This window comes from Pomacea canaliculata, linkage group LG6, assembly GCF_003073045.1.
Source record: "Pomacea canaliculata isolate SZHN2017 linkage group LG6, ASM307304v1, whole genome shotgun sequence".
Lineage (NCBI taxonomy): Eukaryota > Metazoa > Mollusca > Gastropoda > Architaenioglossa > Ampullariidae > Pomacea > Pomacea canaliculata.
In genome coordinates, this window is record NC_037595.1 from 15,661,725 (window position 1) to 15,685,487 (window position 23,763).

At 41.6% G+C, this 23,763-nt stretch overlaps 1 protein-coding gene across 2 annotated transcripts in view; it reads left to right on the forward strand.

Moving 5' to 3' along the window:
- Nucleotides 1-23,763, forward strand: part of LOC112565614 (E3 ubiquitin-protein ligase rnf213-alpha-like) — a 201,901-nt gene that overhangs the window by 64,500 nt on the left and 113,638 nt on the right. For both annotated transcript variants that reach the window (XM_025241165.1, XM_025241164.1), the window contains exons 23-32: nucleotides 34-200; nucleotides 3,722-3,990; nucleotides 7,441-7,636; nucleotides 9,507-9,646; nucleotides 13,021-13,095; nucleotides 13,477-13,592; nucleotides 14,605-14,737; nucleotides 19,238-19,436; nucleotides 21,657-21,906; nucleotides 22,453-22,587. In XM_025241165.1, coding sequence (XP_025096950.1) covers nucleotides 34-200; nucleotides 3,722-3,990; nucleotides 7,441-7,636; nucleotides 9,507-9,646; nucleotides 13,021-13,095; nucleotides 13,477-13,592; nucleotides 14,605-14,737; nucleotides 19,238-19,436; nucleotides 21,657-21,906; nucleotides 22,453-22,587 — 1,680 coding nt within the window. The remainder of the gene's footprint in view (nucleotides 1-33; nucleotides 201-3,721; nucleotides 3,991-7,440; nucleotides 7,637-9,506; nucleotides 9,647-13,020; nucleotides 13,096-13,476; nucleotides 13,593-14,604; nucleotides 14,738-19,237; nucleotides 19,437-21,656; nucleotides 21,907-22,452; nucleotides 22,588-23,763) is intronic.

The following is a 23,763-nucleotide window of genomic DNA, read 5'->3' on the forward strand; positions in this document are numbered from 1 at the left end:
TTTTAGCCATTTAGCATTGTGTGGTTTTTGCAGCAATTCATTGCTGGGGTGGCAAACTTCCTTGAATATTGCCATGATGAGTGGCTGCAGTATGTGGATCAGAAGCGCAGGGAGTACTCAGACCTGAACATCTTTACAGTGGAGCAGCTTGTCTTCCTACAGCAACAACTGGTTAAAGTCGGCTCAGACGACTTGTCCAGGTGTGTCTTAGGGATAATTGGTTGAGTAATATATGGTAATGATGCACAGATGAAAGTTGGATGAAAAACCTCAGGAACATGAAGCGTCATTTGTTTTCTTCTTTCACGTATAATGATAATTTGACATCCAGAAGTATCATTAATGGAAAGATATAGTCTGTTAGTCTTTATTTGGTAGAAAGGATTTTGGGGCACAGGTGAACCAGTTCTGATATTTTTACAATGCTTGTCAGAATCTATCACTAAAAGTGATTTTTATTTGTCAGATAACTTTTTTCCTCTTTACATCTTTGTTATAAAAGTTGTAGGTTATCTATGAGAATACCAGAAGCTTCTCTTAAATGATCAGATTGACAGTCTAAAAGAGATATTTTCAAATAGTTTTCTAATCATGTAGTTAATGCCCATACTGTTATATCTTCTCTCTCACTACCGACACTCGACGGGTTCAACATTTATACACTTTTTAAATTTATTTTACATCATATCTTCAGGCCCAAATAAATAATTACCCCTTCTCCAAAATACTTTTTGACATATGCAATCTGACTGGAATTAGCAAGGCCACTGCCTATCCTGCTTCACAGCTGCTGCAAGTGTTTTGTGACTATTTTGCTAACAAGATTTCGGACATTCAATCATCCATTCAGTCCTCATTCAACATCGGTATTATTCTAAAAGCCAAGCCAACAACTTGCCAGTTAGACCCAATACTCACAAGCCTTCTTCTTGAGTGCTTAGATATTTTACTTCCTTCCACCACAAACATTGTAAATGTCACCTTGTCATCAGATGTTTCCCCATCTTTGTTAAAAAATGCCCGGGTGAAGCCACTTCTTAAGAAATCCATGCTTGATGTCAATGTGTTGAACAATTATCGCCCAGTTTCCAACTTGTCTTTTCTCTCAAAGATCATAGAGAACTATGACACAGCTCTGGGCCTACTTACAAGAGCACCAGCTCATCCCCCATGCTCAGTCAGCATATAGACCTCTTCACAGTACTGAAAATACTTTAATTAAAGTGACCACCGACATATTATCTGCCCTTGACAGTGGCGATGTTTCTGCTTTAACTCTACTAGACCTGTCTGCTGCATTTGACACCATCGACGACTGTCTTCTCCTGCATAGACTCTACACCCTCTATGGGATTTCTGGACCTGCTCTAGCGTGGTTCAACTCCTGTCTCACTGATAGGACGCAGACTGTGTTTGCTGATGGTCAAACATCTCGCCCTGCTCCACTTTCTTGTGGAGTCCCTTAAGGCTCAGTATTCGCCCAGTCCTGTTAATTCTGTATATGAAGCCACTTTCATCTTGCATCCAGTCTCACAACGTTTCTCATCAATCATATGCTGATGATACGCAGATGCACTGCTCCCCTCCACCGGCTGAGTCTCACTCTGCTACCAGCACCATAGAATAAGTCCATATTAGTGAAGTCAAAGACAAGCAAACTTAAACTCAATGACGATAAAACGGAAGCCGTCGTGTGTTCGAGAAGAAGAAATCCATCTTTACTCGTTTGTCTGTAACAGGGTCACCTACCACACATCTTAAACTCGTGTTCACTCTGTAATTAATGCTTGAACGCGTAGCCATAGGCTGTTGGAACCTCTTTATTAAGGTGACCGCTTGCTGGCCGCCTGAAGGATTTAGTTTAACACAGAACGTAGCTCCAAGCAAAGACTTTGTTCTTAGTCAACTGGGCTGCTGATTGGCGATGACTCGTCGCATCCTTCTCTCAAGCTGCTCTTTCTTTCTCCTCTCCCCTCAACCTCTCCCCTCTTTTTATATCCCCCGGTAGGAGTAACGTAACCCGTCCGGACAGGATGGCAGCGCTGGGTATGTTACTGTGGTGGGGGGGGGAGGTATTGGTGCCGCCCCTTCCTTCTCTCGCAGAACTCTCCGTCCCCACTGGACCTAAAACAAATCAGCGTGGCAATCAGCGCTACCTGTCAGCGCTACCGATCAATCGGCATTCAGCTGGTATCTTAGCTAGCCTCTATCACATGTCCACCAAGTCACATCAAGGTGGGCGAAACCAACATCACCTTTGTGTTCCCCATTAGGAATCTGGGATTCATTGTCACTGCTGACAAGACTCTTGCTAAACAAGTGACAGCTGTCTGTCAGTGTCGACTATGAGCTATGCAAGATCAGCGGCATCTGTCACATTCTGTCTACTTGTCTGTGTGTTTGTTTTATCCAGACTTGATTACTGCAACTCCTTGCTTGCTGGCTGCCCTGCATACCTTCTTCACAAACTCTAGAAAGTACAGAACTCTGCTTCACGTCTGGTGCTTAGAGCAGGAAACGGGACCACGACACCCCTCTCCTTCATTTTCTACACTGGCTTCCCATCCGTTCTCGCATGCAGTACAAACTGTCCGTGATGTTTTTTAATTTCTTTTGCTGGTTTCTGCCCTGATTATTTCTCTGAACTGCTTTTTCTTTACGTCCCATCTAGACAACTCCGTTCCTCGTCTGATAATCGTCTCCTTACTCTTCCTGTCACCCAAACAGCAGCAGCAGCAGCAGGATTTTTAGTCATTGTGCAGTGAAACAATGGAACTCTCTCCCTTTCCATATCCGCCACCTACCCACTATTGAATCCTTTAAACGTGCACTGAAAACACACCTTTTCAGTAAACATTACTTCTAACAACCTTTCCCATAATGCTAGTCCTTTTTCACACCCTTCCTTTTGCAATATCATGTTACTCTCAGCTGTTGTTCTTGTTATTTGGTTCCTCTTTGTGTTTTCTGTATTTGATTTTATTCTTCGTTTAGTACGGTTGTTTATTCTTTCATAGCTCATATGTTGTTTTCCTGTCCCTCGTATGCTGTCCATGTTTCATTCTTGTTAAGCGCTAAGATCATACTCCTTTGGAGTGTGAGTAAGTGCTTTACAAATTTTGCATTTATTAATATATTTAATAATACATATATTTATTAGCAGATATAAGTTTCACTGTCTGCTCGAGCTCAACTCATCCTCGCTTTTCCCCTGTTAAACCTCTAACTCCTTGTATATCAGCTTCCCACCTTCTGTATCTCTCTCCCCAAACAGACTCATGTTCGTCTAGATTCTCTGTAATCACTATAATCTATCATTCCTCTAGGACACAACACATACGTTTTTGTGCAGTTCATTTCTTTTTTCAGCAAACTTTTTTCACAGTCATTTGAATTGGTTCACGTCACATTAAGGCACTAAAATTGTCAAACTGGAGAATACAACTTGTAAACCTCCATTTAAAAGGTAAATTCTCAGCCGCATGAATTTTGGGACAGTGAACTGTAGGTGGCATTTGGAAGGGTGAGCACCCCACCCTCAGATACTGATATGCATGGTGGGCCTGCTCTGAAGAACAACCACAAGATCAAGCACAACAACTATTGGACTATGACACCGACCATATGTCCATGTAGGGTTTACGCTTTGAAATTAACATTGGTAAATTTACCGAGCATGCCACATGAATTTAAAAACTTTAGTTTATTGGCTTCTCTGCAGGTTTGTGTTTCCAATGTTGTCACTACTGAGGGCTGGCTGCAACATGCACCATCTTGAGCAGGCCATTGAAAAAGCAATTGTCGAAATAAAAAGCAGGTTGTGTACCCAGGAAACAAAACAGATTTCACAGCGGTGCTCAGAGAGCCAAAGTGCAGCTGTCAGCAAGTCACAGGAGAAGGTGTTTGTACAAAAGCTTAAGGAAGCAGGATTTCCCACAGTACTTGCCATAAAAGCTTTGAAAGAGGTTGGTTCCACAGATGAAGAAAGAGGTGAGTGTGAAATGTTGCCTAATGACCAAACCTTTTGTTATAGTCCTCACCAAAAAAATCTGGATCATGCTAAAATCTTTAGCTCAAAGAGTGCAAGTAGTATTAGTTTGCTAGTATCCTGGACTCAGCAGCTTAACTCATACAATACGCAGCTGCGGTAGCCCGTTCGACCCCGGTGTACGCAGCAGAGAATGACCGCGAATGAAATCTCGACTGGTATTTTTAAAAAAATTATATTTAATATCCTACATTAACAACAACTATGTGTGATACTCCGTTTTAAAGATCATTTAAAATAGATTTACGTGGTGTACATTTTAACAAATATACGTTTTGTTGTCTTGTAGTAAAATCAACTGAAAGACTGTAACTGTATCGGACCGAGAACTCACAAAATGGGGCCGTAGGTCAAAAGTTCGACAATCAGAAAAAATATTTATAAAATATATACACACACAAAAGCACAAAACAGGCATATATTTAATGAGAATATACCTTTGAATTTTAATATTACTTACTGTTTTCTTCTCATTTTCGGTTGTTTGAGTACAAATCCACGTCGAATTGAGTAACCTGCTACGAATGTCAAAATGGTGCTGAAGTAAACAAACCTTCGCGTGGTTTTAACATGGAGAAAATACCTGATTGGTTGATTTTTTCAGACTTTAAAGGGAAGTAATCGAAAGAGGAACAATTCCTTACGGTTCCCGTATTTTCTCCCCTTATATGTATTCGTTCATTTACGCACAGAACTAAACACTCAGACTCTACTGTGGTACAACAGTGCGTCGGCGGTATACGCGCGGCGCGTGAGCTTTAGCAGGTAGCGTTGTCGCATGACCGCATGCGACGCGTGGCGATTGAGTTAAGATTGCTCAGACTGAAAAACTATTCCTTTTTGGAACAAGGCACACTCTTTGCTGATCATGTTTTGCAGAATGTTCATTTTTTCATTTCCAACAGGTTTGTCATGCATCCCTTTTGGAATAATAGCATCGTCTAAATTTTCCCGAACTCTGTGTTCATCTCCTTTGTTTTATTAATGTTTAATTCTTGAAAATTTTTATGACACTAAGATACGAACTTTGATCAAGCATAATAATAATCTTATTTATGCCCCAGCAATGGAGTCAATAAAATGAACTGTTCTCCATGGTATTATACAGCTGTGAGTCTTTACAATATACATCAGAGAGATTAGACAATAGCCTTGCAAAGATCCAGTGCTTGGTATAACAATATCAGAATAATGACCATTTACAAAGGTTCTATGCTTTTTGCAAGTAAAAATATCCACAAAGCCAGTTGATGAGCAAGATTGAAATCAGATACCAATCTCGATGATACAGAAGTAAAGTGGAAATTTGGGAAAAAACTAAAATCAATAAAAACAGTCTTGCTTCTGGCTTTTCCAGATGTCTATATACAATGTATTCAAAATGAAAAACTGACAGCTTAACATTAATCCCTCCCTTACCCCAGTGGGCCCCACTTCTCATGCCTGGTGTGAACACCCAGCCTCTCTCTGCTCCCGTGAGCGTGAGCTGACCCATCCATTTCTCTTTCCAATATTATTTTCTCTCTCTTTTATGGGCCCTTTCATCTATATTCTTTTTTTGGCAAACTCTCCCCCTTTACTTCGCTGTTTTATTTTTCCTATTTCCTGTCTGTACCAGTCATTCTCCCTGTGTGACCCCGGGGTATACTTGCCTAGCGAGCACTGTAAGAATACGGTCCCTGCCGTCCAGCCAGGCATGTCGTAAGAGGCGACTTAGGTGGACACCTCACCTAGAGGTAAATTAGGTTGTGGTAGGGCTAACAACCCCACCATATAAAAAAAAAAAAAGCCTGTTACAGAAACTAACACCAGAGAAGTCGTCACGGATGGCGGAGGTAATGAAGCACACCAGGAGACTGGACTTATGATGGACGACATAAAACCCGAGAGGGAGCTGGCGCTCCGACAGTGGATTTACTGAAGCTGAAGCAAAAGTTGAGGGTGGGTTGCTGGAACGTCCAGACCTTGTACCAGACTGGCAGGATGCTCCAGCTAGTCAAGGAGTTTGACAACTACAACTTGGACATCCTGAGAGTCAGCGAGGTCATATGTACCGGCACGGGAAAGAGGAGACTTGCGTCAGGACATACCATCTTGTTCTCAGGAAGATCAGACACTCAGCACTCTCAAGGAGTAGCTCTACTCCTCAATAGAAAAACTGAAAAGTACTGCTGTAATGGAAGCCTTTGGACCCAGGCTTTTGAGAGCAAGATTCCATTCAAAGTACACCAAGCTGACAGTGCTAGCTTGCTATGCACCAACAAAAGACTCCGAGGCAGAAGACAAGTATGCTGAGGTCATAACTTTCGCCCAGATTTTTTCCCAGATGGGAGGTTGTTGTGGCTCACGCCAATCAATCAGCTGGTCGTGCATTGCCTTAGTTTTGACTTAGCTTAGAAGGCTGGGGCCGGGGTCAGGTCTCTGAAGACCAGGGTATATTCCTTCTGTAGCCCTGGTGTGACCCTGCTGAAAATACCCTCAATATTAATGCTCATGTGCACCCCCTTTTGGATATTTGAAGTCTGGAACAGTCAAAATGCAGCTGTCTAATAAGGAGTGGATTATTTCACTGTGCAAATACACAAGTGTATCAAGATTTTATTATTATTACCACTCTTATTATCACTAATATTATTAGTGAGGTTTTGCTCATTACCAGCAGCATATTACATAGGGCACTCCATTAACCATCACCAGTTCTGACCTCTAGCTGGGTAATGGACTAAGGATGCCAATGAACAGCTTTATCCAGCCAGACTATCAAAGCATCACTTGACTTCTTCTTATTCCTTTTCGCTCCCAGTGGAGCTTAGGGCCACAAGTGTTGCATTTGCAGTTTCTGTAGCAGGATTGTTTTACACACCCAACCCTCCTCCTTCATCCTGGCTTTGGGGTTCCAGGCAGAGTTAAGCATCACTTGTGGCCGTGGTTATTTCGTGTGTGGACTAGGACTTAAGTTGCAAATATTGTACAGATTGATAAGACTGAAAATTTTTTGAAGAGTCACAACTGATAGCTGCCACAGTAAAGGTTAAGTATTTTCCAGCTGCACCTTTACAATGATTATATCAAGGATGAGTGTAAAACCATGATTTCTAGCTGAAAAATGAAAATATAATTAGCATCACTAACCTTGATAGAGTGAGTTTGACCAGACATAAAGGGGCTATGAACATTTTTCTTCCTGATTATTAGGGCTTCCGATTAACGTTAAATTTGTATTCTGATCATTAATATAAGATGCAAAAATAATGGATTTTTCCCCTTTATATAGCAGAAATGCTTATTATAAATGTAAAAGCTTGCTGGTTTTGTTAACATTTTATTTTCATGGACAGTGTGACGAAATCTATTTATTGCAATGTTTTTAGTTTTAATATGTTAATATTCAGGTCTTATCTGGTGCACGCAACATGTGGGGGATAATTTTGAAAGTGATGAAGATGTTGAAAGTAATTCAGAAGAAGAAAGCAACCCAAAAGCTGAAGAAACAGAGTTACCTGTGGACGAAAAAATGCAGTATCTTTTTACTCGACAAGATCGAATAGCTGACAGCACTGTTTCATGGCTTCAGGACATAAAAACCAGGTGACAGATAAAAATAAGGAAAGCTTTATTACAAAGGTGTAGCATTCATTTATGCTGCTTGCATACGCCTCTTTGTTCCTATTTATAAAATGCCTACTTGTAATATGTGTTATGGGTTTGTAGCTAGATGTCCTTGTCCCCTTTCAGTGTTTTTTTTTTTACCAGGGATGATCAGTCATGGGCGTCTCCTAAATAGGAAGCTGGTGTGGCTCACACTAATCAGTTGGCTGGTCATGCATTACCCTAGGTTTGCTTGAAGGCTGTGGTTGTGGTTAATCTGGTTTTTAATTCGGAAGGCCAGAGTATGTTCCTTCTGTATTCCTGGAGCATGCCCTAAGTGGTACCGCTTTGTCGCATCTCCTTTTTGAACTCCGTGGTCAGTGGGGATCGAAAGGAACTAAGCAAATTATGGCTTTTTGTGCTGGGACAAACACTCAGCCTCTCTCTGTCTGGTTTAGTAAGCTGACCCACCCCTTTTTCTTATGCTTTTCCTTTTTCTAACTTACCGGGCCCTTCTTCTAATCAAACATCTCCCTGTCATACGACAGTTTTATCCACCCTATCTTCTCTGCACTGGTCTTTAGGCTGTCTTGTTTCTCATCATGCCTTTCTTTTGATGTCATTTTTTTCCTGAGATCTTCTTTAGGCCTCCTGCATTTGGGATGCAGGTCGAGGGATAATGGGATCCTGGAGGTTGAGGTCCCTAATGGGTTGCAGCCCATCATACCAACACACCACTTTGGTCCAGACTTCTCGTTAAACAGCGTTAAACACAAACTCTTCAAAGGGTTTCAATTGTTTCCTTGAAATTGCTGGGATGTTGGAGGTCGACATCAAATCAGAACTGGAATTCCCTTTGTACAGGGGGGCATTTTAAAAAAGATGGGAAGTTTCCCCAACAAACATCCTATTCCTGACCTTTTGTTTGCCTAAAATACCTGATTTCATTGAGGTTGTATAAGCTCGCTGATTTCACTGTGACGAGACTTGCCATGTGGCAGATGATTGTTTACCAAGCGTGCACTGTGCCAACTGTGGCGGATACCAAGTTGCTTTTTCCGGAGACTGTCCGAAATGGAAGGAAGAGGCAGCCATTCAATGTTTATGCCAAGAATCTGAGATCTTTTATGGCATTGCTTTCGATCGTGTAGTGGGTGTTTCCTACTCGGAAGTCATTGCAAAATGACGGTCAGTTTGTTTCTATCCAGACATGACATGGATCTCTTCTGAGGACCCTGTTCCAGTCCATCATGCTATGCGTCCTTCTCCTTTTCGCGATGTGTCATTGTGTGATTTGTTCTCTGAATGTTTATTGGGAAGAAGCCATTTTTGTTATGTAAGTTGAAGCTAAACTTGTTGGAACAACTCAAATCTGTTGGTAATATTTGATGTCGTAAGAGGCGACTTTGAAAATCAATGTCTTTTGGGTCTGGATCGATTCGACATTCATTGTTGGGATGATATGGTCATTACTGGGTTGATTTGACTCAGGCAGGTGGTAATTTGACTGGAATGTTATGGTCAGGGTTACCATGACGAGGACTTCCGTGAATAACCAGTCTGTTTCTAATTATTGTCCATGATTTCTACAGAAAATCATAACAAACGGTAAATGGTCAGCGATAAGCAGTCTAGTTTAAAATGTACTTATTTTGTTTCAACATGCAACTTTTGTCCAAAAAAGTCATAATAGAGCACAAACTATTGGTTTTAAGTTGGGTTGGGGTAGTCCTAATAGAGATGACATGTACATAGCGAAATACGTCTGGCTCATATCTAAGAGGAGTTCATAACAGGGAAGTTCTTGATAAAGAGGTTTTACTATATTTAGAATTGTTGGAACTTACCATTTTCCTTTATGTGAAAACAGGGATAACTCCAATGTGAAATCTCTAATCAGCAATCTGAAGGTTTTATGGCAAAATTTCCTGAAGATTGTATCAGCCAGTGGTTCTGATTTTCTAAGCTTGGAGCACCTGGGCATCATTCTCAAGCATCTTGCTCATGATGGTGAGTAATCTAGTGCTATGTGTTTGCTGCATTTAATGATGTAGGAACATCAATTGTATAATGCCAGTAGATTTAAAAAACAATGAGAATTTTCACTGTATTTCATATTTTAAAATGAGAAGTTGTTTATATGGCTAATTAGGACATGATGACTTAAACATGCTGGTGTGCAAGTATCATCTAAGGTAATCTGCATGATGCTGTGGCTTGATACTATTAATTGTGCACTTGTATGGCGCTTTGCCACAACACTTGGATTATGCTCTTAAAAGTAATCAATTAGATGAATATGAGGGGTAGAAATTGTACAACAGATGATATGGACAGTAGCCAGACTGACTCCTGTTGGCTAAAACAGGTGTTTCTTGATTAAACATGTTTTAGCGGCACATTTGAAGGACTTTTTAATCTACTGGTATGTCAGATGAAGGAGGGAGTGCTGATTGGGCAAATGTGGTCACCAAAGGATTTTGCACTGATTCTTCATTATGAACATTAGCTGTGTAGTCATGGTTTTGGATACAGGTCAGAAAGGTAGACATTTGGCACCTTATTACAGTTTAACCCAGGGTCATTGATTCTTTTCTTCAGAAGTGGTACAGTTCACTGCTATCTTCTCTACTATAGTTATTAACTGGTATAACTATCATCTACAACACAAACTATATTAGACTAGATGGCACATCTGAGGAGCAAGACCTAGAATTCTCCTTGGGAAATTCCGTCCTCTTCAGTAGAACAACAAAGAGGATCGAACTGATTGGCCTTAAAACTTTTAGGAGCTCCAGCTAACCAGTGGTAGGGACGACCAGTTCAGTCTTTGACATTTGTAAGCCAGTTTTTCCTCTGGTCACCACGGCGTCAACTACCCTCCAAGGTGCCTTGGAAGACAGCCTTCATAATTTAGTGTTTCTTGTTTAGAACTAGGTTTGGACATTCTGTTTTCTGCTTGGTTTTCCAAAAAATATTGCTGGCATTTAGGTGGCTGAGAGTTTAAAGCCTTTATATTTTAACCATTTGGCTACCTCATGAATGTATTCTTGGATTTGATCTATGCCTATGACTTTGGGTCTGTTTGGGATGTTAACGTTAGGTATTTCTATTTTCCCTAAGAGAGATAGGTCATCAGCAAATTGTTTTATTTTTACATTTTTTTGAAGAGATCTGCAATCATGTTAAACAATAAGGGATAGAGGAAACTTCCCTGAGGCACTTCATTTTTCCAGCGATACCTCTTCCGAAATCTAGTCCTCACCTTAGCCAACACCTTACATCCTCACAAAAATATCAAGGACAGCCACGTTTGTACTCACCAGACCGATTGATCCATAATCAACTCGATTATATCCTGATGCCAAGATGCTTCAACAAGGCCAAGACAAGGACTATCCAGACGCTGACATAGGTAGCAGCCATAACCTTGTTCTAATGAACCTATGGCTCAAGATGAAAGTGAAGTGACTCTCAAACAATCCCCAAATTTGCTTTGTTTTGGACGGGGCCTAGGGAGAGAGGCACTCCCCAGGGGCTCCCATACCTGTCCGCCAGGTTGATGGGGAGTGGGGGTTAGTCACCTGTCCACCACGCCAATGTAGGCGGGGTGGTGCGTCAGTAGGGTGGTCGTTCTCTTGTTGGTGTTGGCTATGATCATTGGATGGTGAGAGAGCGACCAATCGCATCTCTTGTATGTGTCTGTGCGAAAGTGCAAAGTAAAACAGGGAACGGAGAAGCAGCAGGACACTTCTCGGCAGGGCATTAGAGTGGGCAGAGCAACAGGTTAGCAGTTGAAGTGACTTCAACTTCTCTAACGCCAACTTCACTTGTACCTTGAGACCGAGTCTAATATGAAGAGGGTATTTTTGTCCCTAGTGTAGGGGAAATTTTAGTGTGGTACATATTTTGATTGTCCTGAGCTCCAGACTATCCGGCGGCAGTTTTTACAGAAAATTTTGTGGGGTATTTTTGGTTCAGGTCTGTCCCATTGGCAGCAGCCTTTACATTTTTAATGAAGATAGGACTTTACAATCAAATTTAAGCAATTTTATGTCCTGGTGATTGTTTTCTCTAGATTTTTGGTTTGTCGGTGGCCTTTTTGGGCTTCACCACTCCTTTTTACACTTGACCCACTCTTTTAAATATTGTTTATTTCTTGCGTTGACTTTTTAAAGAATGTTAAGGTTATATCACTTTGGAGGTGTTTTCCTAAACTTGTTTAGTCAATATGACCTTTTGTTAGGATAAGATTACCATTTGTTGCCGTGATATAGCCCTAGTTGCTGGCATGGCGTTAAACGCAAACAAACAAACATCCAGCGCTGCAAACCTGTTTTTAACTTTGCAGTTGAATTCTTCTTTCTTTCTGCGGTCTCTAAGAAACTGCATGTAGAATTTGTGGTGTGGCCTGTCTGATAAGTCATGGAGAGACCTCAGCTTTATCTTCATGGTTGCTACAAGCAGGTGGTGGTCTGTGGCTGCATCTGTGCCACGCCTTTCCCTGACAGCCAGCAGACTCCTTCTAAACTGGCGATTAATGGGGATGTGATGGTTTTCTGTATGTCCATTTGGTGAAGTCCAGGTGGTTTTATGAATGGTTTTGTGTGGAAAAACTGTGTCTCTGACTACAAGGTCATTGAACAAGCAGACGTCTGTGAGCAGCTCGCCATTTTTATTGCAGTTGCCCACACCAAGCTTTCCCATAATGTGTCCTTTGTCTGTGTTGTCATTTCCAACTTTGGCATTCATGTCGCCCATTATGATCTTTAGGTCCTACTTTAGAGTATGATCAACCAGTGCTTGTAGGGAGTTGTAAAAGTCTGTCTTTTCCTCTTCTTTAGCTGCGTTGGTAGGTGCATAGCACTGGATGATGGTGATCTTTCTTCCATTGGAGTTGAACCTGGCTGATATGAGTCGTGGGGAAACTGGTTCCCATGCTATTTGTGCTCTTGCAGCCTCTGGTGTCATCAGTACTGCTACTCCTTGAGAGTGGTCATGGTCAGTTCTTCATGTCCAGAGTAGATGATAGTCTCCCCTGACGAAAATCTGGTCTGACTGTTGCCATTCCACCTTGTCTCACACAGGCCGAGGAGCTTGATAACAGATAATAGTGGGACGGTTCAAGTTTGGCTGTTTTATGTGCAGCACTCAAGGAAAGAAGAAAGGAACAGCATGGAACTGTTCAATCTGCTACCATGTACAAAAATAAAAAAAGCCCTAACCTAACTTTGGTAACAGTAGCAGGGTGTTACACAAACTACCTTCAGTTATGCAGTTTTATAGAATGGATTTTCTGTAGAAAATGAAATATTTTGTCACAGTCAGATTTATTATTCATACAACTTCTCTTAAAAGAAAATTTTCTGTCAATGTGCTTGCAGATGAAAGACATTTTAAAAGGTCATTGCCTCCTGAGTTTAAAAGTGGCAGTCCAAACTTAATCATTTGCCCAAGAAGTAAGAGATGATGTATTTACCTTTCTTTTGGCCTAGATTCTATTTATGTGATCTTTGTATAATCAATAACTTTTGTACTTCATTACTCTTTCTCTAGTCAGATGAGTAGTATTACTCTGTGCCAGCAAGAGGTGTATTGTTTTTAGATATGTTTTATTGAAAGGATATTTTACATACGTCAGACTGTTAACCTGCTAAATCCATTGAATTGTGGTTTCCACTAGTGTGAAGTTTGATTTAAAAAGCTGATAGCTTGTCAAATTGTTTGAATATGATCTAGATTGATTTTTATTTAAACATCAAATCAGGTTTCCATCCTGGAAAGATAGGCAAGTTTTTTAAAGTCTGGGGATCAAATGACAGCTTTTTTTTCTATTCCAGGTGAAGTCTTAAATGTAGTAACTTACGCATATACATTCCAACAAGCTGATGATCAACCACCTCTACCACAGCCTGATGAAGTGCTCTTGTGTACAGAGGACACAAGTGTAGAGGAGGTAACATGCAGTTATTTTCAATATCACACTGTTAAAATATTGTTCCCTCTTACCTTGTATTCATTACCTCCCTTCAGCTTCACTTTGTTTTTAAACTCATTTTTTTGCTAGCCTTGATTTCTGTCATTTTTCTTTACTACTCGACAAACTTTAATCATCCAAGGTTTGTTGTTGGAGCAGCAACAGTTGACAAAGCTTACCAATTAGTTGTGTCTTGAGTGGTGTTGAACAAGTCCTGCCTGGAATGACCAGTTCACTCCTTCATGTCTACCAACCAGTTCTTCCTGTTCCTCAGTGTCTACCTACCAGCAGTAGCTGGAGCTGGCCAACTGGTTTACAGACTGTAGTTTAGCTTGTCCTGTGTTTATAATTTTTTTCGTGTTCTCAGTCCAATTAGCATGTGGAAAGTTTTGTGTACCAACACAACTGAAATTACTCTTGAATACTGTCTACTCACAAAAATCCACAGAAGCAGATTAAATAAATATATGATAGGATACTCAATACAGCTGCTATATAAAAGTTTATTAGACTGATTCCTGCACTGTCATAGAGTTATGATGTAGTTATAAGTGATTCTCTGCACCCAGAAATTTAGAATGGAAAAGTTCATAGGATCAAGCTTGTGTTTGATTTGCCTTGTGTTAAATATGTTAAATATGATTAAATACAAAAATATTTTAATGTCCATTTTTTTGTCTGTTTTAGGAACTGTAAGATTCACTCAAGGGATAAATTAATTTTGTCAGTAGTGTTTGGGAATGTGATTAAGATCATTATTTGGGGTTATTGTTTCATAGTCATTGATAAACAGGTGCTATCAGTGGAATGAGCCTCTGACATTATAATTTTCTTTATCTGTATAACAAAAGATTTTTTGAGAGGTGGGGAGGTCTCAATTTTTAGTTTAATGATTCTGAAAAAATGAGAGCAGCCCTATGTTCCTCAAAGGAACAACAAGGAATAAACTAAATAAATGAGAAGGAAATGTTTTCTTGCTGATGTTTTGTAGGTGGACATATTCCTGCGACGAGCTTTCTTTTCTAAGCAGCATAAGATATACTGCATGGCTTATGCTGACATCCTGGATTATGATGTGGGAGAAAAAACAGAGAAGAAGATACAGCACTACAGCGGCCAGTCAGGTAGGCAGGCTTTTGAGTATTCTCAGGCTGCTGGATCTGAATCAGAAGTCTTAGAGAGCTGTTACAGGAGAATCTTTCCTTCCTTCTTATCCCTTGCCCTAAATATTACCGCTTTGCTGCTGTGGTCCTGAGACAGTTCCTTCATGGTGCGTTTGATACATCCTCCACTTTGAGTGTCCGTAGTACGTTCTATAGCCCCTCATACCATACTCTATGAACAGTCTTCTTGAAGTCAATAGAGTTATGGTAAGAATCTTTATCATGCGGCATGTGCTTTTTTATGTGGACTTGACTGTTGAAGATTTGTTCAACAGCGCTCATAAATATACTGTATCAGCAGAGATTAATGACAGGGATGAAATGGCCAATCTGTCACTGCTCTTTTGTATGACCAGCTGAGAGGTTATATAGAAATATAAGCTCTCAGTATTACATAGACGGCCCTCTCACCCACTGCATCACCATTTCTAAATGCTACTCCGAGCGGTAGATGGAAACAACTGGTTGTCAAGAAGAGTGTTTTAGTCAAATCCTTTGTCAGCTCAATATCATTCTTGAACAGGACTATCAAATGTCCCTAGTGTGTGTTTGGGTGTTTGTGTATATGTGCATGCCTCTGATAATTATTGTTAGGAGTGGGGTTAAGAGTGTACTAACTGTATGGGCATATGGGATGTGACTTTATGTTGTTTAGTTCATTGCTTAGTTTGTTTAGTTCATGAGCTCCCAACAAAGAAAAATTTCTTTTTCTGTTGCACAGAAATAGACAATGAAGATGCATTGTATATGATATATTGCAGCCAGATTCTCTGGTTTTCAAGGTTTCCAAAATCCACTTTCAAAGAAGTGGAAAAGTGCCAGATCTGCAAAGAGCAGCATTTAGAAAAGGTGGTGGGAGATCCTGTGGCAAGAAGAAGTTGGTAATGTCTGCTCATAGACATCTGTTTTTGGGTTGTTGCTGTATGTCTTACTAAGGGAAACCATCTGGAAACTAATGCCGCACTACGGATTTCCACCAAAGTTCATTGCCATTATCCAACAGCTGTATGAGGACTTGACATGCCAGGTGATCCACAACAGAAAGCTGACTGTCCCCTTTGCAGTAAGGAATGGAGTGAGGCAAGGCTGTATGCTCTCATCGACAATCTTCCTGATCGTCCTAGACTGGATCATGAGGAGAACAACCTCTAACAGCAACACGAGCGTTCGACCTTTACCAGGCAGCTTGAGGATCTTGATTTTGCAGATGATATCAGCCTGTTGTCCCAACCAACAACCAACAACATGCACAGACAAAGCTCACTCGGCTCGCAGAAGAAGCAGATGACTGGCCTGACCATCAACATCAAGAAGACGGAGGTAATGCGGGTCAACAACAAGCAAGAAGCCCTGCTCCAAGTACGTAGGGAATGTATTACAGCCTGACCGTTTCACCTACCTTGGCAGCATAGTCAGCAAAGATGGAGGTACAGGTGAAGATGTAAGAAGCCGAATAAACAAAGTCAGGCTTGCATTCCACACCCTACGACCTATTTGGAACTCCAAGGCTTTATCTTTACGCACCAAGATCCGCATCTTTAACACAAATGTAAAGTCAGTCCTTCTGTATGGATCTGAGACATGGCATGTGACAAAAGTCATCACCAACAAGATACAGAGATTCGTCAACAGATGTCTGCGCCACATCCTCAACATCAGATGGCCCAAGAAGATGTCTAATACAGACCTGTGGGAGAGAACCAAACTGGCCAGTCAAGACAAGAAGCGGATTGGTCACACCTTGTAAAAGCCAGCCGACAATTTAACAAGACAAGCGTTGGGCTGGAACCCACAGGGGAGACGCAGGGTTGGGAGACCCAGACAGACATGGAGGACATCGGTCCACAGAGAGTCGGAGACAGCTGGCATGACATGGTCCCAACTGGAGAGGGATGCCCAGAACCGTATCCACTGGTGGGGTGTGGTTGCGGGCCTATGCTCCACTGGGGGCGAAGAGGAACAAGCAGAAGATATGTCTTGCTGTTGACAAAGTGTCAGTGTACTTTGTGTCTTTGCAGACCACCTACAAATAGATCCAAATAAACTGCCTCACTGCTTGTTTCTGGAAGTTTCCCAAACTTTTGTCTGTGATCTTTGCTTAGGGATGCTATATTCCTTGATGACTTCAACCTGCATTTTGATGATGGCTCTGACAGGGATGTAAAGTAAAACAGCTTGGTAGCGTTACAAAACCAAGATTTGTACAATTTATCAATGTTTGAACCCACAGATGTGGACATATTCTTAAGTAGGTGGCTGTCCATAAATTTCAATAGTCTATCCCCCAACAGCTTTGATATCATTGATGATCACAAAGCCATTTTCTTGGGATTGACTTTTAGGCATCATAAGCTAGGCAAATTATTGAGTACTTACCAAAGCTTCCCCTGTCCCCTGTTTGAACAACATGATGAAAGTGGCCAAGTGTAGGTACAGAGAAAAGTCTGATAAAGTTTCAGATAATGTGGTCACCATCTGACTAGCATATTGCTAAGATATCCAGTGCCAAACTTTCATGGGGTAACTTAAATGGGGAGTTAACAATCACTCCAATTATGGTCTAGGGTGGCTTGTTGACAAACCTGAGGGTCCTTATGAAAGAAACGGGGGTTGGGGTGGGGGGAATATGTACCAGTGTAGAGGTGTAATACAAGGTGGGAGCACAGAGGTGTTATAGGTGGGAGACAGACCTAAGTGATTACAGTAAACATGCACGACTTGCCGGCTAGCAGAGGCATCAATGAAGAGTGACACCTTGGGGCGCCCACACCTGTCTGTCAGGTTGACGGGGAGTGGGGGTTAGTCATCTGTCCACCACCCCACTGTAGGCAGGGCAGAGCATCAGTCGGTGTTGGCTACTTGATTGATTGGTTGATGAGTGAGTGACCAATGGCATCCCTCGTATGTGTCATTGCGAATGTGCTAAGTAAAATAGGGAACGGAGAAGCAACAGGACACTTCTCGGCACAACATCAGAGTGGACGAAGCAACCATTCAGCAGCTGAAGCAACTTCACCATCTCTAACGCCAACTCCACTTGTATCTAGAGACAAGAGGACAAGACTCGGGAGGAAGGACGTGTGGGTTAGAAAACTTTGAGCAAGGTGTTGAGTCAGTCACGAAGAACTGTTAGGACTGCCTGCGGTCGCCATGGAAGGTAAAGGAGCTACCTGACCAGGGCTTCCACTATCTATGAGAGGACTTGCACTACCTGTGAGAGGCAGACATTGGACGCCAAGGCCAGAAGTCGTCATTCTCAAGGGAGAACGTCAGCTGGGCTTGCCGCACTTCAAAGAACAACATAACTTTGCATCAAAGGTGGTGTTCATTTGGTGGCTATACGTGGCATTGCAGTCGTGGGAGACACCACGTGTGTGTCCCTGGACTGGGACAGGCTCGACTCTGTGTCGCCGGGAGAGCAGTCGTCGCTCTCTGACATGGTTGGCAGATCGAACGTGAAGGACAACGGACTGGCGGAATAACACTTTCGAAGGAAAGTCTTTGGAGTGCAGTGACTGTCGGCTGAAGTATTGGTCTCCACCTAACCACCATCGTGGACCCACAAATACAAGAACAGCTTTAGCATCAGAGATACGTTGATGTGTGCGTGAGAGTGAATGGTAGATTTAAAGAGAGGTAAAAGCACTGGAATACTGGAAGTGCACTTAGCACTGTGACACCCCTAGACGAGTCTTTTTATTGTATATATTTGTATGTTTTTATGTTTATTAAATCTTCTCTATACTTTTACCTCACACGTCGAGTTTTGTGGTTGGAGAACAGCAGGGGTTGGGGCTCATGAGCTGCTTAGTGAACTGAGTGATCGAATGTGAGTATTGTATGTATGGTTTCTCCTTGCAACTTATGTTCATGTGGGTAGCAAGAGTTACGGTTAACTATCCCTCACGTGGCTGGTTCCCCGTGGCTAGTATTCCCGTTTCGGCTTAAAAACCAGTAATACTGCAACACAAACTATCAGTTCTTTCCAGCTACAGTTTCTGAAATATCTGGGCCTGTCCTACAAGAAGGCAAATGAGAATACTCATAAGCTTTCTGTGGTCGGGTGTCTAGACTCTTGATTCCACAGCATAGGGAAATAATCCATGCTGAGGTATATGATACATCAACACTTCTTCCAAATGCATAGAATCCTTTTAATTTCCTGCAAACATGTAGACAGTGGATAGTGCATCATATAGGCAGAGTGAAGATGTGGGCTCACAGCTAGCAGTGGGATGTTCAGCTCTCCTTTCCAGTTAAATTCTCAGGCTTCACTACATGCAGGGTGCATGTGGATCACAGGTATAAAATCACTGCTTCATTAGACACCAGTAGGCCGAATAAGGCTACTCCTTGGTTTCCTGAGCTCTTTTAAAAGGTCAGAGAGCTCTAAAATCTGCAAAAATTTCTCTTAGTTTTATTATAACATTATTTTTGTGAGCACTTGGCTGTATTTTCCAGATAAGAACTACTGTCTAGCAGTTATTTGCACCACTGAGAATGAATACAAAGCTCGCATTGTAGCAGCCCTGGAGAAATATAGATGTCTAACACCTTCTCTGAGCAGCACAGGCTTTGTGCAAAAGTTCATTCAGCTACGCTTCAAAGGATTGCTAAATGTTGGTGGGATACAATCAGCTTCTGTCTTGGACCCTGAGAGGTAATGAATATAACCTTGTGATGTTTTTTTCCTTTAACTCACTACATATGTATATAGTGAGAGAGAAAAAAATAATTTGTTGTACTATATACATTCATATTCTTGAATTCACACACTGACACTTACATGCACCCACCTACTGATAGAGCAGTTTACTTGTGGTGGTAAATGTGGTGGTAAATGGTAAATGTGGTGGTCAGAGCTTAGAAGAAGAAAATGGTGTATTTGTATGTGTGTATTTATTTGTGTGCATGTGTGTGTGGAACATGAAAAATATTGTGTATAATCTTGTACTGTGTACCAAAAACATAGGGTTAAAGCAAAGTAGAAGACATTGTGCACAATTTCTACCAATATATTATTCATATACTTGATAAAAGTCCAAACCGTGACCTTAGCAGTAGTAGAACATTATATATGAACAATTTGAACAGTAAAAATTATGTAACAAATGCAAAGCATGCAAAAGCTAAAGATGCCAGACTGAAACTTGTGGCCTCAAAAAAGTTTCTTAAATCTGACCAAGTGCATTTCAAGGAAACATTGGAAAACTTTTTTTTATCTGCATGATTGTGTATCACATAAGAAAGGGAGTGTTTACCAAAGCTTTTTTTCCTGATTCTGGGAATGGGAAAGATGCAAGTGTCTGCAGAAGTACAGAAATGCATCGTTGGAGAGTATGGAATTAGAAGGCCAGAGGAGTAAGAAGCCTGTAAAGAACATGAAGCAGAGTGTACCCAGATAATATTCCATACGAGCTTTAACAGGAAACCAGTGGAGAATATGGAAAAGATGTTTTTGCAAATTATATACTATAAACCACGAACCTGATGTCGGTAGTGCACAAGTTTAATTATTTGGTGGTCCTGTGAGTTATGCAGATCAGCTAGCGTCTGGTCATGAAGCTTTCCAAAGCATGTTGGGATCACAGGCAAACTGCTACGAGAAAACCACAATTTGTTAAAAAAGACTTCAAGAGCCTGATACAAGAGAGGCTGGTTTCTAAGCCTGACAACAGATTCTCCCTCCATTCTCCTACTCTCTGAGGCTAAGCATGGCAATATCACTGGTTGGCTGGTGAAAGAATGCCACAGTTTACAAATGAAGGCCTCAGTGAACCAGGTGCGCAATTAAGGATAATATGAGAAAGTTGATAATCATTTGCATAATGACCTCTACAAAATACACCACCACTAGGGCCAGTGATCAATCTGCCTTGTGGGAAATCTTGGGAGGGAAAAAGGCCAAGAGGGTAATCTTCCATAAAAAGTCATGATACTACTATTGCATCCTGCTGCCTAGACGCCTCAAATTCAGCATCATCAAGGCCAGGATAACAACATATCCAGGTGCTGACATAGGCAGTGATCATGACCTTGTATTAACAAGCCTGAATCTAATGTTAAAAGGGAAGCGCCACTCAAACATCTTCTATATTCACTATTATTTGGAGAAACTGCAAATTAGTTGGAGTTAAATTCACCACATTGAACTCAGTAGACTGTAATATAGACCTCAGTGCTAGGAAATTCAAAGAGATGCTACTGTCAACAACTCAGGAAGTTCTAGGGCCTCAAAGGAAAAAGAAGCAAGCCTGGATCATGAACAGTATCCGAGATCTCTGTGACCAAAGGAGGGCCTTGAGAAAAAGAAAAGGAAAACCGAAAGTAGTCTCTGAAGAGAATGAAATAAACATTGTTTCATATCAAGGGCTATAATGTATCAACACGTTTCTGAACTAAATCCCACCCTAATATTGGTAAAAGAAGAAATACCCAATTGAGCGTGGAAGGGTCTGCATGATACACAGGTGCAAAAAAGGTAAATACAACGTGGCTCAAGAAAAGTGTGGTTTCTAATACCTTACTCCCCAACAAATGAAAGGTCATAGCACTTCCTTTATCTTACATATGGAACTGAGGATGGCAGCTTGACTCCAGATGGTTTGACCCATAACCAAATCAGCTACCTTCCTCTGCAAATGACCTTTGTCCAGTATCAGCAAGGCTGAAAGCAAGGTTGTATCCTTGCATGGACAAAGTCAATGACTATACCCTTTTCCTAACTAGCTTAAAATTTAGCAAACATGATTTTTAAGGTTATTACCATAAAAGGAATCTGTAGTGCAAGGTATATTACTGCACACAAGTAGCTCTTTAAGCTACAAAGGTCACATATCAGCTTTGGTTGCAAAATGTTTAATTGTTTTCTTTGTCAAAGGCTGTGTGTGAGAGTAGTCAAGTCCCAAAGGTCAGGAGTTGGCAAAACTTTGTACAAGCAAAGACTTGTCGATCAGCTGCCACATAAATGCCATCTACATACTCGGTCAGATAGAAGTAACCTTTCAGTGACCATTCCTCTACACACACGTCAAGTCCAGACACAAGATGTTGCTGCCATTTTGCTGGAACACACCCTTGATACTGGAGTTGTCCTTCCTCGCATCATTCACCTGGACATTTCATATGCGGTACAACACTGGGTTTACACTTTTTAAATATTTTTTATTGAGTTTTTGTTACCCTTAAATTTCTCATAAGTACCTTCATAAGGTGAGTAAAACTTAACTTCACAACTAAGTGGGAATGCATCTCATCACTTGCACATTTCTATATGTGAGAAGAGGGAATGAAGGTACGCGATGCCAGAACCAATTATCGCCACAATTCATTCCAGATGCCATTTACTTGATCAACTCTACTGGCCATGGTCTTGTACTACTCCGAGGTGACCTGAGGTCATCAACTCTACCTAGTGTTGTCGGAAGTGTGTGTGTGTGTGTGAGAGAGAAATTATTTCAATATCTAAATGTATGTATTATCCCTATATATTGCTATTATGAGCACTATCTTGAATTGCCCTTGTGGATAAATAAAGTTGCATTGCAAGTTGCCTGATAATGCACACTGGTGAAAAATGTGTTTGCTCAAATTTTGGGATAGAGGGAATGAGTTAATCTGTGCATGTGTCTGTTTTGCATGTGTGTTTTTTATACATCTGCATCATGCATGTTTAGGTGCAAGAAGGAATTGATCATCTTTTGTACAACCTACTAGTGCTGGGTTGTATCAAGAGCAAGGAGGGCAAGGTGTGGCTCCGCTCACCTATGGACCTGTATTTGGTGGAGACCATAGCTTTGAAGGATCAACAGGTAAGACATCACGTAGAAAGGTCCTATACCTAGGGGACAAAATCTACACAGGTAAGACATTACCTAGAAAGGTCCTGAATTTAGGGGATTTATTACACTGGTATGGTACCACCAGTACTTATTGGTATGATACAGGTAAGATATGTAATTGGAAGTGGGTTGATAACTCCTGAAAACTGCTGCATTATCTAGATAGATGCAGGGGACTGGACATTTTTTTATCAAACCATCAACTATCACAGCAAAGTAGCCAGCCCTGTTAACATGTGCTATGTGCAGAGAAAGCAAAAAAAAAAAAAAAAGTGTGCCAAAGACAAAACCTGTACCCCAGACAACCAATCTGCACTGTATTGGTGACAAGCACTTTTACTACAAATTTACTACACTGGGGTTCTTGCAAAAGAGTCGAGGATATGAGAAAATATTCTGATACTGTGCAGGTCCCATTGGAATGGGCCTTGGAGGTAATGTGAAGGTGATTGATTATGTGAAAGTTATTGTATGTAGAAAGCAAAACTTATCTCCTTCTGCCAGCTGAAGGTTTGCTTGTAAAGGACAGGTGAAGCCCCTCCTTGATGGTCGTGAATACCCAAGGATCTGTAGACCTCGGACTCTCCCACCAAGCTAGGTGCTTCCTCAGCCTCACCCTCACAGGTATCGCTGTCTCGATCATCCTGATGGGGCTGTCTGGTCCTCCAAAGTGAGGTCCTGTCACTGGCGCCAACTTCAGAAGGCTGTGGTGGATACCAGTTGGCTTCTCCAAGACACGACTGTGGAGTGCACTTGCTGCTGTCTGTAACACGCAGTCTGTGGTAAAGACCCTGCACGGATTAGCTGACCACATGTCCAGGTGCATGTGCGATGCTGGGGGAGGTTGGCTCGCGGCCACTGTTAGGTGAGTTAAAACCCACAAACAGCCTAAAAGTGCTTGGCGAGGTCTTACAATCTGATGCCCTAACTCTGAGCACTTCCTGGGGTGGGGGCACAAATCTGATACGAAGGAGCTCCAGCCATGGGTGGGCTCCCTCTGGAACTTGGCATTCCTCCTGGCAGTCGCCCCCATTTTAGTCAGTCATTGCGCAGTGATGCATCCGTGATACCAGTCTCCACTCTTTCCAGTGGAAGACCTGAGGGGCAGCATGCCTCGACAATCTGGCTGTCGCGTGTCTGGGCAAC